The 15566-nt window shown below is 44.4% G+C and overlaps 1 protein-coding gene across 3 annotated transcripts in view; it reads right to left on the bottom strand.

Annotated features, from left to right (window-relative positions):
* The window catches only part of LOC107041973, a 320981-nt gene that overhangs the window by 121149 nt on the left and 184266 nt on the right, over window positions 1-15566 (bottom strand). Inside the window, exons 4-5 of one of the 3 annotated variants that reach the window (XM_015262811.1) lie at window positions 15256-15357; window positions 15008-15025 (exon numbers count right to left, since the gene is read on the bottom strand). The exons of the other annotated variants lie outside the window; for them this stretch is intronic. Coding sequence (XP_015118297.1) covers window positions 15008-15025; window positions 15256-15357 — 120 coding nt within the window. The remainder of the gene's footprint in view (window positions 1-15007; window positions 15026-15255; window positions 15358-15566) is intronic. 3 annotated transcript variants of the gene reach the window in all.

The following is a 15566-nucleotide window of genomic DNA, read 5'->3' as shown; positions in this document are numbered from 1 at the left end:
TTTTTCCCTCGACACCTTTTCTTCTCAAGATGTGTACACCTTCTTCGGTTTCTGTCGGTCGGTCTGTTCCTATTTGCACAGTTTCAATCAACTTAAAAAATTGCACTCTGCCACTCAGAAGATGCACTCTCGTTAGACCTGCCGCTCGCATTGTCACGATCTCGACTATACCTCTCTTTAATGGTAGCTTAGTCGGTAAGAGTGCCCGGCGCGTATTTGGGAGACCCGGGTTTGATTCCCGGCTGGGTGAAGCAGAAATTTTTTCTCTCTAAATTCAAATTCTCTTAGAATTTTTTTTTGAGGACCTCCCGTGTCCTCTCCTCTGAGGCTCTCCTGCGTTTACCCGTTACCACTGGGGTGCGAGGTGATCGTGAACGGGATCGTTCACGATGTCGAGATCTCTCGGAATGTTTTCCGCCCATAATTCACTTAGTATTTAAGTAAGACACAATACACTCAACACTGTTCAATTCACTAAATACCACAAGGCTGTTCGCTGCGCGTAATTCATTCTTTATCCCACTTCTGAACTGTAAGAATGATTGAATACAACGTTCGTGGTTAACACAGCGTATGTATATTTGGGCGACTCGATACAATAATAATAATAATAATAATATTAATAGCGGATATGATAGCGGCTTCCCTTGGTTTGGAATTTCGGCGCGGTCGGGATGGCCAGTTAGCTAGTGATTCATTAGCCATCATGGCCAAACTTCGGCGTAGAGCGACCACCAAGGCGGCGGAGCAGTCCACCTTGCTCCGCCAGCAAGTTGATAGGCCCGTGCATGTTATATTCTTCCGCCATGTGAAAGGGCAGGGTCTTTCCGTCCAGCTGACATTCGCCTTCTTAAAGTCAGCTGGCTTGATGTCCGAAACTGAGGGTTTCATCTGCGCATGTCAGGATGGCGTGATAAACACTCTTGTCTATCGAAGTCGTGTTATGGGGGTGCACGTTCCGGATACTCGATGTCGGATTTGGAAGCAATCCCCGGAAACTCTGATGCAACTTTTGTCGGCTTGTCCGACTTATGCAATCACGAGTTATATCCACCGTCATAATGCGGCTTTGAGAGTGCTGTATCATCATTTGCGGCACTCTTATGGGATAGATAGAACGCCGGTGCTGCCTTTCGCTCCAGGAAATATTGAGCCCGTTGTCGTGAACGTGAGGTGTAAGATTTACTGGAACTTCTCGTTCGCAACTGTCAGGCCAATCGTTGCAACGAAACCTGACATCGTCCTCTTCGATTTTGATGACAAAATCATCTATATCATTGAGTTCTCAGCTCCGGCTGAGAGCAACATCACAGTGAAAGAAGAGGAGAAGCGGCTCAAATACCAGCCACTCCTGTTTGAGCTACGTCAAATAAATCGGGAATTTAAAGTAAAGTCGGTTGTCCTGATAATTGGCTCTCTTGGGGGAATGAAAGAATCATTCATATTTGCGCTGAACACCATCCCTGCATGTAGGCGTCAAGCCTTCCTTTTGGCTGGCCAAATGCAGAAGGCAGTCATTCTTGGATCCCTCCATCTACTTGGACAGCACGATTCTGGACTGCAGTAGAGCTCACCCTCTGGTTGGAGGGAGCACTTCTGTAGAGCGATTAGGAAAAGTTTGTATCGCTTAGCTTGCTGGGCGGTCTTCGAGGTGAAGTCGGAACCCTAGAGGACCGTTCAGCGATCTCATTCACGAGTGTATAATAATAATAATAAGAGTGTGGCGAACCATCGCCCGGCATGTCCGCAATAACTATGGTGGTATCGGGCTAACCACCTGGCGGCACCTATACCCGGTTCCGTCATCGAGCCGCGGCGGAGCCCCTCACAATCGGTCCCGCTCGGATGGAGACCGCGGATCAGTTGGGAGGGGTGAACGATCTGGATCCAATGGTAACAACCCGGCTGTACAAAGGATTAGGTGGACGGAGGAACTCAAGGAGGGCCTCATGCAATGTTGGCAGGATAGCGAGCCGGCGCAAGTAGGCTACATGGCAAGAATGCGGGACATGTAGTGCCGTATGCACCCTGAGTTCTCGCATTTCTCAAGTCAACATCTGAGAGATCAAGTCAGCCGCTTGCGTCAGCAAAGATATGAGTTACTGCTCGTTCCGCGGGGGTTGATGGACCTTCCTCCTCTTCAGGTAGAAGATGGTACACAGCCGGAGCAGCCGACCCAACAGAGAGATGAGGAGCCTGAGAGGGCTCCGAAGTTTCGTCTCCAGCCACAACAGCTGGCTGTGGAGAACGAGGCTCTGACAGCGGGGCTCTCACCGGACATCAATTTACTCGACCTGAACTGGGCTGTGTATGATGCGGCTCTCCGTCTGAAGCCTCGAACCCCAAGAGTGGGGTCATTTGAAAGGAAAATNCCTGAGTGGCTGGTAGAGGGGAGGACTGTGTTGCTCCCCAAGAAGGGAGACTTGTCCAATCCGGCGAACTATCGGCCGATCACGTATTTGAATACACTTTATAAGCTCTNCAGGTAGAAGATGGTACACAGCCGGAGCAGCCGACCCAACAGAGAGATGAGGAGCCTGAGAGGGCTCCGAAGTTTCGTCTCCAGCCACAACAGCTGGCTGTGGAGAACGAGGCTCTGACAGCGGGGCTCTCACCGGACATCAATTTACTCGACCTGAACTGGGCTGTGTATGATGCGGCTCTCCGTCTGAAGCCTCGAACCCCAAGAGTGGGGTCATTTGAAAGGAAAATGAGGAGACGCATCGCACAGATCCAGGATAAGATCGAAAAGGCAAGGAAGCAAGCGTCGCGCATTCAGTGTGTGATGGACTTTGTCAACAGTGGTAGGGCTTTCACGGCCCGCATTCGCAGAATATCTGCGAATTTGCGATACCACCATCACACACTGAATAAACAAGTCCTCCCCATGATTAAGGAGAGATTTGTTGACAAGGTGCGCGTTCTGGGGACTACGAAACGGTCTCTAGAGAAGCGGTTGCGACGGGTGGTCGACAATTCTGTCTTTCACTCCGACCCCAATCGCTGGTTCGATCCACCCGCGCCTGCACCGGATAAGATGCCATTATTCGAGCGGGTTGAAGAATTCTGGGGGAGTCTCTACGGTCAGGCCCCCAATCTCATGGTGGAGACTCCAGCCCTCAAGGAGTTTCGCGCGTTTTGTCGTGTACATCATCGGCAGCCCGCGGAATTCTCGCGAATCACTCAGGAAAAGGTTCGATCTACTTTACGAGGTATGAAGAGCCACGCCGCTCCGGGTCCTGATGGCATTAACACCTTTTGGTGGAAGAGGTTTACCTCTGTTCATGACCATCTGGCCCGGATATTCACGGCATTTCTCGATGGTAGTGAGCTGGTGTGATTCCTGAGTGGCTGGTAGAGGGGAGGACTGTGTTGCTCCCCAAGAAGGGAGACTTGTCCAATCCGGCGAACTATCGGCCGATCACGTATTTGAATACACTTTATAAGCTCTTCACCGATATCCTGAATGAGCGTATCCTCCATGATATACAACCAGTGTGGCAGCAGATACATGAAAAGCGAGGAGTGAAGCGGGGACTGTCAGATTGCAAGGAGGGTTTACTGCTCGATCGCTGCGTATTGCGCGATTCGTTGCAGTACCATCGCAATTTGTCGGTCGCCTGGGTCGACTATCGCAAGGCATTTGATAGCACGAGCCATGAGCTCATTTTCATGCTTCTCGAATGCCTGGCGGTAGAAGACAACCTAGTGAGATGCATCAAAGATCTTGCGCCTCTCTGGAGGACGCGCTTCACTATAACATCTGGTGAGGGGAAGCTGACTTCAGGGTTGGTGCAATTCAGGAGAGGAGTTTTTCAGGGTGACACCCTGAGTCCTCTTCTGTTCTGCATCTCACTGATGCCGCTCTCTGTTGCGCTGCGTTGTGTTGGGGGATATCAAGCTGGAAGACCTGGCGATAGGAGGCACCAGGTTAGCCATGTATTTCACATGGATGACCTGAAGTTATTCGCCTCAGGAGAACGACAGCTGAAGCTTCTGCTTGACGTTGTCGCAGTGTATTCACGTGCGGTTGGCATGAGATTTGGGTTGGATAAGTGCGCCGTTTTCCATCTAAAGAGGGGCAAAGTCATTGACGAGATGGGTCATCTTCAGCTTGTGGATGGAAGCGTCATATATCATCTTGGCGCAAAGAGTCATATCGATATCTTGGCTTCAATCAGCGTTCCGTAGTGGACGCTGAGGCAGTCAAGGAGACTCTTTGCGGAGAGTACAGGCGGCGGCTGCGGAAAGTTTGGAAATCCGAACTTTCCGGGAAGAATAAAGTCGCCGCCTCGAACATGTTCGCTGTCCCGGTGCTTCTCTACTCCTTTGGAGCNCTGGGCTGTGTATGATGCGGCTCTCCGTCTGAAGCCTCGAACCCCAAGAGTGGGGTCATTTGAACGGAAAATGAGGAGACGCATCGCACAGATCCAGGATAAGATCGAAANAATCTCGGCATAGAGCGACCATCAAGGCGGCGGAACAGTCCAACTTGTTCCGCCAGCACGTTGATAGGCCCATGCATGGCGTGTTCTTCCACCATGTGGAGGAGCAGAGTCTCTCCGTCCAGTTGACATTCTCTTTCTTGAAGTCAGCTGGCTTGATGTCCGAAACTGAGGGTTTCATTTGTGCCTACCAGGATTGTGTGGTGAATACCCTAGTGTATCGAAGTCGTGTTATGGGGTTGCAAGTTCCAGACACTCGATGTCGGGCTTGCAAATGGTCCCCGGAAACTCTGATGCATCTTTTATCGGCTTGCCTGACATATGCCATTACGAGTTATATCCATCGACATAATGCGGCTTTGAGAGTGCTGTATGTTCATCTGCGGCACTCTTATGGGATAGACAGAACACCACTGCTGCCCTATGCTCCAGAAGATATTGAGTCCGTTGTCGANCTGATGGCATTAACACCTTTTGGTGGAAGAGGTTTACCTCTGTTCATGACTATCTGGCCCGGATATTCACGGCATTTTTCGATGGTAGTGAGCTTNACATAATGCGGCTTTGAGAGTGCTGTATGTTCATCTGCGGCACTCTTATGGGATAGACAGAACACCACTGCTGCCCTATGCTCCAGAAGATATTGAGTCCGTTGTCGAGAACGAGAGGTGTAAGATTTACTGGAACTTCTCGTTCGCGACTGTCAGGCCAATCGTTGCGACGAAACCTGATGTCATCCTCTTCGATTTTGATGACAAAATCATCTATGTCAGTGAGTTCTCAGCTCCGGCTGAGAGCAACATCACAGTTAAAGAAGAGGAGAAACGGCTCAAATACCAATCACTCCTGTTTGAGCTATGTCAAATAAACAGAGGATTTAAAGTAAAGTTGGTTGTCCTTATCATTGGCTCTCTTGAGGGAATGAAGGAGTCATTCATATCTGCGCTCAAAACCATCCCGGCCTGTAGGCGTCAAGCCTTCAATTTGGCTGGCCAGATGCAGAAGGCAGTCATCCTCGGGTCCCTTCGTTTATTTAGGCAGCATGATTCTGGATTGCAATAGAGCTCACCCTCTGGTTAGAGGGAGCACTATTGCAGAGCGATAAGAAAGGGTTTGCATCGCTTAGCTTGCTGGACGGTCTTCGAGGTGAAGTCGGAACCCTCGAGGATCGTTCAGCGATCTCATTTACATTGCGATCTCATGACTTGAAAAAGAAAAAAAAAATAATAATAATAAGGCGTAGGGAAGGTGGCGTGCCCATCGCCTAGCAGGATGGTACCCCATCCTGCTGCAATAGCCGTATTAGTTGCGGGTTAACCACCCGTAACTTCGAATACCCGGTTCCAGCATCGAATCGCGGCAGAGCCCCCCACAAACGGTCCCTCTCGGATGGAGACCATGGATTAGTTGGGAGGGGCGACAGATCTGGATCCAATGGTAACGACTTGGCTGTCCTTAGGATTAAGTGGTCGGAGGAGCTCAAACAGGATCTCATGCAATGTTGGGTAGATAGTCAGCCGGCGCAGCGAGGATACATGGCAAGGATGCGGAACTTGTGGTGTGCGATGCACCCCGCATATTCCTATTCTACCACGTAACATCTTCGGGATCGGGCCAGTCGCTTGCGTCGGAAAGGGGTATGATTTGCTCGTTGTTCCGCGGTGGCTGTCTGGTGGTCGTTTCTCTTGGATTTCTGTCAGAGGCGACCATCCTCAGCCGGAGCAGCCTACTCAGTATAGTGATGAGGTGCCGGAGCAAACTTCGAGGGATATGGAATCAAGGGAGGAGAGAGTCACGGGGAAGCTCTGTATTCGGCCTGAACATCTGGCGTTGGAGAGTGAGGCATTGACGGCAGTGCTCCCCCCGGACGTTGACTTGCTCGACTTGAACTGGGCTATATATGATGCAGCGCTCCGTATAAAGCCGTGAGCCCCTGCGAGGGGGGCGTTTAAGCGGAAGATGAGAAGGCGAATTGCGCAGCTCCAGGGGAAATCGAGGAGGCTCGGAAGCAGGCGTCGCAAAATCAGTGTGTGATTGATTTCCTTGTGATTGATCGACATTTCACGTCCCGCATTTGCAAAATATCTGCAAACTTACGTTATCATCATCACACACTGAATAAAGCAGTCCTCCTTGTTATCAAGGAGAGATTTGTCGAGAGAGTGCGAGTTCTAGGGCCTACAAAGCGATCCCTAGAGAAGCGGTTGCGGTGAGTGGTGGACAATTCCGTCTTCCACTGCGACCCCAACCGTTGGTTCGATCCACTAGCGCCTACGCCCGATAAGATGCCTTCGGTCGAGCAGGTTGAGGAATTCTGGAGGGACTGTATGGTCAAGTTTCTCATCTCATGATGGAAACTCCAGCTCTTGAGGAGTTTCGGGCGTTTTGTCAAGGACATCACCGGCAGCGTGTGGAATTCACCCCAGTCACTCAGGAGGGAATTCAAGTTGTGTTACGGGGTATGAAGAACCATGCCGCGCCGGGTTCAGATGGTATCGATGCCTTTTGGTGGAAGAGGTTTACCTCTGTTCATAGCCATCTGGCCCGGATATTTACGTCGTACATCGATGGTAGTGCCTCGATTCCTGAGTGGTTGGTGGAGGGGAGAACTGTGCTGCTTCCGAAGAAGGGAGACTTGTCCAACCCGGCGAATTATCGGCCAATAACGTGCTTGAATACGCTATACAAGCTCTTCACAGGGATTTTGAATGAGCGAATCTTGCATGATATACGGCCAGTGCGGCAGCAGATCTACGAACAGCGCGGGGCAAAGCGGTCGCTGTTAGGTTGCAAGGAGAGTTTACTCGTCGATCGCTGTGTATTGCGCGACTCGATGCAGTATCATCGACACCTGTCAGTGGCCTAGGTTGACTACCGTAAGGCATTTGATAGCACCAGCCATCAGCTCATCTTGCTGCTGTTTGAGTGTGTTGCGGTAGAAACTAATATAGTGAGGTGCCTTAAAGACCTTGCACCGCTTTGGAGGACGCGCTTCACTATAACAGCTGATGGGGGTCGGCTAACTTCAGGGTTGGTGCAATGCAATAGAGGAGTTTTTCAAGGTGACACTTTGAGCCCTCTCTTGTTCTGCATCTCGCTGATGCCCCTTTCTGTTGCTTTACGTGCTGTTGGTGGGTACCAAGCCGGGAGACCTGGCAACAGGAGGCATCAGGTTAGCCATATATTCTATATGGATGACCTGAAATTATTTGTCTCCGGGGAGCGGCACCTCAAGTTCCAGCTTGATGTTGTCGCGGTGTACTCTCGAGCAGTCGGTATGAGTTTTGGGTTGGACAAGTGCGCAGTTTTCCATATGAAGAGGGGGAAGGTTGGGGATGGACTAGGGGATCTCCAATTGGTAGATGGAAGCGTCATCGGACATCTTGGCGCCGAAGAGTCTTTAGGTATCTTGGCTTCTGTCAGCGATCCGTAGTGGAGGCTGAGGCAGGCAAGGAGACTCTTCGTGAGGAGTATCGTCGGCGGTTTCGGAAAGTTTGGAAGTCCGAACTTTCCGGAAAAAACAAAGTAGCCGTACCAAACATGTTCGCTGTTCCAGTTTTTCTGTACTCCTTTGGCGTGCTCAAATGGAGGAGAGATGAGCTGAAGCAGTTGGGCCGAGATACTCGCAAGCTCATGACCATCCACAGGAGCCTGCATCCCCGGTCTTCGTGTCCGCGTTTGTACTTCCCGCGAGACAGTGGAGGACGAGAACTTCTCAGTCTAGAATCTCTCCATGAGCGCTTGGTCCTTGGCTTGGCCTGTGACATCATGAATGGCTTGGATCCTTCCTAGGAGTTTGTTCATGATCATGAGCTTCGTGGGATTCAAGCCTTTCTCTATAAGGCAGCAGATTCCGCAGCTGAGGCTCTCGGCTTGGAATTTCGTCGTGGCCGAGGTGATCAGGCGGCTCGTGATTCATTAGCTAGCATGACTAAATCTCGGCGAAAAGCGACCGAGCAGTCCACCTTGCTTCGCCGGCACGTTGACAAGCCCATGCATGGCTTATTCTTCCGTCATGTGGAGGAGCAGGGGCTGTCCGTCCAGTTGACTTTCTCTTTCTTGAAGTCGGCTAGCTTGATGTCCGAGACTGAGAGTTTCATTTGCGCGTGTCAGGATGGCGTGATAAACACCCTGGTCTATCGAAGTCGTGTTATGGGGTCACAAGTTCCGGATGCTAGGTGTCGGGCTTGCAAGCAGTTTCCGGAAACTCTGATGCATCTTTTGTCGGCTTGTCCGACGTATGCAATCATGAGTTATATCTACCGTCATAATGCGGCTTTGAGTGCTGTATTATCATTTACGGCACTCTTATGGGATAGACAGGACGTCGATGCTGCCTTATGCTCCAGGGGATGTTGGGTCCGTCGTCGTGAATGAGAGGTGTAAGATTTATTGGAACTTCTCGTTTGCGACCATCAGGCCTATCGCGGCGACGAAGCCTGACCTCGTCCTCGTTGATTTTGATGACAAAATCATCTATGTCGTTGAGTTCTCGGCTCCTGCCGAGAATAATATATCAATGAAGGAAGAGGAAAAGCGGCTCAAATACCAGCCTCTTCTGTTTGAGCTATGTCAGCTGACCCAGGGGTTCAGGGTCAAGTTGATTGTCCTTATAATTGGTTCTCTCGGCGGAATGAAGCCGTCTTTGGTATCTGCGCTTCAAGTAATCCCAGCCTGCAGGCGGAATGCCTCCATATTGGCTGGCCAGATGCAGAAGGCTGTCATCCTTGGATCCCTTCGGCTACTTAGGCAGCATGATTCCGGACTGCAGTAGGGCTCACCCTCTGGTTAGAGGGAGCACTTCTGCAGAGCGATTAGGAAAAGTTTGTATCGCTTAGTTTACTGAGCGGTCTTCGAGGTGAAGTCGGAGCCCTCGAGGATCGTTCAGTGATCTCATTGAGATAATAATAATAATAATAATAATAATAATAATAATAATAATAATCTCAGAATAGACTCGAATAGAGGTCTACTGTCGCCTACGTCTCCCGAAGGAATGTCTGTGCATTCCTCTGCAATGACCCTCCTTCAGGTCAGTCCATTTGTCCCTCGGCACGGGGTGGGGGTGAGGCCCAGCTAGAGCCCTCTGTTTCAAAGATGGTAAATTCAGAGGTTATACGGGGTGCGTGAGATGGTGTATGTGTCCCCGCTTATGTGCATGCTCACATTTGTGCCTTTCCCGCCCTCGCCCCTTTCAAACTCTTTCCAACCTGCTGTATCGCAAGTGCTAAAGTGTTAAGGAAAACCTAACTTAGGAGAAAATCTGACCGGATAGAGTTATCCTTTCCGAGACTCTTAAATTACTTTCCGAAATTACATTCAATTGAAGGAAAACCAAAAAATAGAAATATCTCGGAAACTTTGTATGGACCGGTATGCAGATTGTTGCGTATTTGCCCTTGTCCTTCCTCTCAACCACCTTCACGTACGATCGTCTCGTTTTTTCTTGTTATTCTTTTATCTGTTCCTAGTCCGGAGGCGTATCACTCCTTTTTATATTTCTTTTTATTATTAATTTCGTCCCAAAATCTTTTAATAAACGCCCATTCTTAATTAAATGGCTTGAATTTAATAATATTTTGATTGATTGAAGCAGAAGACATCAAGATGAATATTTTGAAAAAAACAATGTAATCGGTTGAGTAGTTTTTGAGAAATTCCAGAAAATATATTTAAATACAACCTTGAATATCTCCTAAACTAACCATCCGATTTACCCTATTTTCAATACAAAAGATTCTGGTGCAAAGAAGAAACTTCCTGCCAAATTTTAAGTTAATCTGTGGATTTTTAGAAAAGTCCTAGCAAGGACTTTGAGCGAAGAAACCAACAAATAGCTCGGCAACTTTATATGAACGGGTATTTATATTTTTGATAGAGATAGAAGATATCGAGACGAAGTTTTGAAAAAAATTAAATTGAAATCGGTTGAGTAGTTTTTGAGATATTAGTGAAAAACCATTTAGAAACAAATGGCGATTTCTCAAAAACGGTTGGATCGATTGGGCTGAAATTGAACACACGGTTAGTTCTCATTAATACCTATAATCTGACAAAATTTCATATTTTTCGGAATTATTTTTGTCCATTAATTCTTCAATTGGGTCCCGGTGGCTTGGGGCAGTGGGTAAGTTCGTTGCCTCACATGCGAAAGGTTCGGAGTTCAAATCCCGGCCGGGTAGAATGGTGCGATCTAATAATTTAAAGTCTTGATTATCATCGCAGTATAACCTAACCGGGTCGAAGCGATGTAAAATAACGATGAAAAAAAAAATTCTTCAATTTTCTAAAAGTTGACCACCAGGTGGACAACACACGGGAAGGTCAAACTTCGTATTTTTATATTTCAAACCATTCTACACCAGTTCCAACCTAAATTAGAGAATCTAAAAATAGAACGATTTCAATACTTTCATTCGGAAACAAAAATCAATAAAAATGCATAAATCATAGTAATATCTTGATATTTCACTGCAATGTCGGCAATTGAAAGAATAGATTTAATGGAAATGTCATTGATCCTATGTTTGTTTTGCAGCCAACTGTCAACTGGTAATGGACTAAATGAATGAAAAAATCATTTGAAAGGTTGGACTGTCCGATTAAAATATAATTTTGTGCCTCGAGATATTTTTTAATATTGTTTTATCCCAAATAGGATACTCACGATGTAATAGTTCGGTTTGTAATCTTTCCATAGCACTCAAATCATGAGACGAGGATAGGGGCGTTTGTCAAACGTGCATGGAGACAAATCAGCGAGCGTAGTGACAGGAACTTTCCACGTTTGTGGACGATCTTTTATTAAAAAATAGTAATAACGAATTGGTGAATTCTAATTCGGAAGTTTTTACTTTCTGATACCTAATTTAACCATCGCACCTTTACACTCATTTCAATGGAAATATTGGACTAATGTTGTGTTCACCCTAGTTATACGAGCGTAGGATCATTTACCTTGAAACTAAATATTAGAGACAATAGTTTCTTTGGGAAATATTGTGTTGGAAAGAACAACTTTTCTTTCTTTTTAGGGTATGCTCGAGTGAAGTGTGAAATGAAAAGTATTCATGTTGTGTGACAGTTTTATTACTGTCGTATTTGGTTTGTGAGAGTTTCTTGGGTGACTGTGTGTGACCTGGGACCCTATTCTCTAATTGAAATCGTATGTTCGAATCCGACAAGTCATATGCGATTCATAGTACGTCTTATGGGTCGCATGCGACCTGCCAAAATCGAACGCATGATTTCAACTCGAGAATAGACTCCCTGTGTGACGAACACTGAGGTAATTTTTTGGAACATTTTTTAAAAATTCGATTTTCACTCAAATATACGTTCATTTATCTCATTAAATAAATATCTTGTGTTTTTCTGATTATGACCCTACATTGATCTCTTGGTGGTGAAGATGGCCAAAGGAACGCAGGGTAAACTCCAATTCTAATTTCGATTTCTATCAATTTTGGGCTCAGAAAGCTTTGAGGAAGTTGGTTTAATAAGCGTCAGACATCATAAAATCACTACTATGAGGTTTTTGATTTTTCAGATTTTTTTCGGTTCTTTAAGTAGCTTGTTAGTACGCAAAAAATACAAAAAAGTTTTTTACCCGTGGAAATTCAGAGAACGACTATGATGATCTGCAGTTTTTAATTGAATCTTTTTCGTGATGATAGATATCTGAAAAGAATACCGCATTAAAATTTGCTGACGGACCTCATGCTTATCCGGCTAGACCCTTTAATTTCTTCATTTATTGTTCCTGTTCAACCCTCAAGACCTTTCGGCCCTTAATTTTTTTTACCTATATGATTCCATTCGATCTGTCTCATTGCCCCTCGTGAAATGAGTTCCCCGTTGCAACTCGTTCGCGATTCAAAAGGTCTCATTTCATCACCCGGTCTAATTTTGCTCACTTACCCTCAGACAACTGCGCAGGTAGATGAAATCGAAAATTTGAAATCATATGAAATCATGTGACAACATGAAATGGGGGAAAAATCCGATGAAATCACTTAAAATCAATTATTAAAAGAATTCTATTTCCATGAATGAATCGATCACCGTTGGAAATTACAATGAGATGGCCAATAAAACTTCGAAGAATCTTTGACAGCTTGATTTGCACAAGTCAACCATTAGGTTTGTTCCTGATAATTTCGAACAATCGACAGTTACACAGAGAAAGACAAGTTTTAGTTTTTCGGAATCTAATCCTAATTTTTAGGAATGCAAGAGAGTGACAGTATTTGCAATTTTCATCGCCGTAATTTAGGGATCAAATTCTCAAGATTCAGGATTAAAATATCATTGAATCTCTGTGAAAGATTCAGTGTGAAAAATAATAGAAAGATTCAGTAAAAAAAATAGTAAGTAAATTTTGTCCATAAAGAAACGATTCATCACAGTGTTTACAGATTTACATTCGACATTTATACTAGTTTTTAGATTGTGAATCATTTTCTTTCAACTCTTCTAGATTCTGTTTTTAAGGCCCGGCTCCACTATCTGCCGAACGTTATCTAAATAGATTTTTTTGTTCGGTTTTTATCTCGAAATTTTAACTCGATGCTCCGTCACTCAGAGACATCCGAAAATTCTAAATTTAAATTGATAAAAAAGTAAAAAAATTGTAATCATGTATAATTACAGTGGCAAATTCCGATCTATTAGTCGCCACCATGGGGAAGGAAAGACGAAATAATAAATCCTTTGGCACACCACAACAAGACGATTGTACGAAAAAAGATTTTTTGAAAAAATTTGTAATATTTTTAAGAATTTTTCGATCACACTTTTACGATAAATTACTAATCACTTGCGCCAATCTCCTCCATTCATAATTGTACTGGCAATCAGCTGTCACTTTTGTCGGGAATTGAAAACATAGGAAAATTGCTCTTTTTTTCCTTTTGTTGCGCCCCGTCGAAACTGACAGTTGATGGACAGTACAATTCTCCATTGAGGAGATTGGTGTAAGTAACTAGTAGTTCACCGTAAAAGGGTGATAAAAAAATTATTAAAAATATTACAAAATTTTACAAAGAGCTTCTTTTCGTACAATCGTTAGGTTGCGCTGTGCCAAAGGAATTATTATTTCGTCTTGACATGATAATTATACATTTTTCCTATCTCCTCTATGGTACTCGTTATTCAATATTAATTAAAAACGCTCTTTCAAAATTATCAGAATTTTTTTTACTTTTTTGTAATACCTGCCTCAAATGTTCACTTTTCGAAACCGTTTAGTGTGTGTAAAGTGGTTGTTTTCCGCACAATGTGCGTAAAGTTCAGAGGTCGTGCGTAAAGTGAATTTCGAGTGTGTAAAGCGAAGCCTTAACTTTACGCACACCGTGCACAAAAGCAACCACTTTACCTCCACTACGGTTCCGAACAGTGAACTCGGCAGGTATTACAAAAAATAGGATGTGTTCCGCGTGCGCGCGAAAAAGTGGTTCTTTATGCACTTGTAACACAATATACTATTTACTTATTCAAATTCATAATTTTCGGGGGTCTCTGAGTGACGGGGTACAGGAGACTCACTAGTTGCACGCCCGTTCGTGGCTCCTTTTGCCCCTAATCCCCTTTACGGACGCTCGCGCACTGCCCTCCGCTCTCAGCCGCCTTATCGCTTTCGTTTGTCCTCATTTATTTATTCATTGGGGAATGAATAATTTTATTGGAAAATGAAACTATTCATTGCCTCTCATTTTTCTGAGAACTTGGGTCTGCATTGGTTGAGGGGCGGGCGCCGGTGGATAGTTTCTTATTTCTTCCATGGAAATATTACTCCTACAGCCTTTGGATGAGCAACTAGCGAGAGTCTACTCAGTATCGAGCTCTACTGTATCGAGTTGAAATTTTGAGATAAAAATCGAAAAAAAGCAATCTAGATAACATTCGGCAGATAATGGAGCCGGGCCTTAAGTGATTAATTATCGAAGATCACAATCGCCGCATGAGTCCATGAATAAGTAATAACCTATTATTATTATTATCATTATTATTATTGTTGTTATTATTATTTTATCATTTTCAAATAAATACCTCAGTTCTAGGAACGACAGGTATGTACTTAGTACATGCGTACATACAGTAAGTTCTTGTGAAGAATTATTTAAAATGTAATGCTAGTATTCCTGAATATCAGCACTTATTCGTCTAACTTGAAAAATTATTATTACCAAAAATGAATAACAAAAGTACTGGATGTTAAGATTTTCTCACTCTTTAAGGATAAATTTGAAAAACCTGAAACTTTGTTTTCTCTGTGTAAGTAATTATTGAACATGAACTCTAAATAATCAGATATCTTGAATTGTAATAAATAAACATTGACACATAATTTAATTGACGAATACATAAACTAATTTTTTTCCACCTTTCAGCACACAGACGCATAACTACAAAAACGGAAAATAAAGGATTGCATTTTGGATTTGATTAAAGCCCACTAATTTCATACAAGCACAATTGAATAATTTTGATACATATTCATGTTTGACATTTTGATAACTTTTTTTCATGGGTAATTCATTTTATTCTAAATCCCAAAGTACCTGTCACTGGTATCGTTCCTTCGCCGCAAAAAAAGTCGAAATACCACAAGTTAGAGTAAAATAAAGAACATAATTTTATTTTCAACTTTCACATCTTCCTCAGATTTCATACTTGAAGCAATGACTGATGTTCCTAATAATAACTATTGCTTTGAAGGATGAAGACGTCGAAAGCAAAATGAACACGGCATTGATATTATTACTATCTTTTTGCGCTGATTCTTTCTTTTGACAAAGAAAATGAGTACCTTTCATCGTACGTCTCATTGTACGGTTCGTAGTATGTTAGGCTGAACGTTTCGTTGTATGTTTCATTGTAAGATTCATAGTACTGATCGATGGTTTCATTCCTACGTCGGAAAAGAAACGATCAATTACTAAATAATTATAGTGTTTTGTTTTTTCATTCTCCAAATATTTTTTTTAAGACTATTTAAATTTGACAGTTCGATTTTTAGTAATGAGGTGAATCATCCAGTGTTCAAACTTGGTCAGCGATAGAACTAATTGAGGCTTTTATAATATATAATAATAATTCAGTAGAATTTCATGCTTAAAC

Source organism: Diachasma alloeum, unplaced genomic scaffold, assembly GCF_001412515.2.
Source record: "Diachasma alloeum isolate Michigan unplaced genomic scaffold, Dall2.0 Dall_scaffold_00396, whole genome shotgun sequence".
In the NCBI taxonomy this organism is placed as follows: Eukaryota; Metazoa; Arthropoda; class Insecta; order Hymenoptera; family Braconidae; genus Diachasma; species Diachasma alloeum.
The sequence above is the reverse complement of the archived record's forward strand: the minus strand, read 5'-3'. Positions and strand labels throughout refer to the sequence as shown.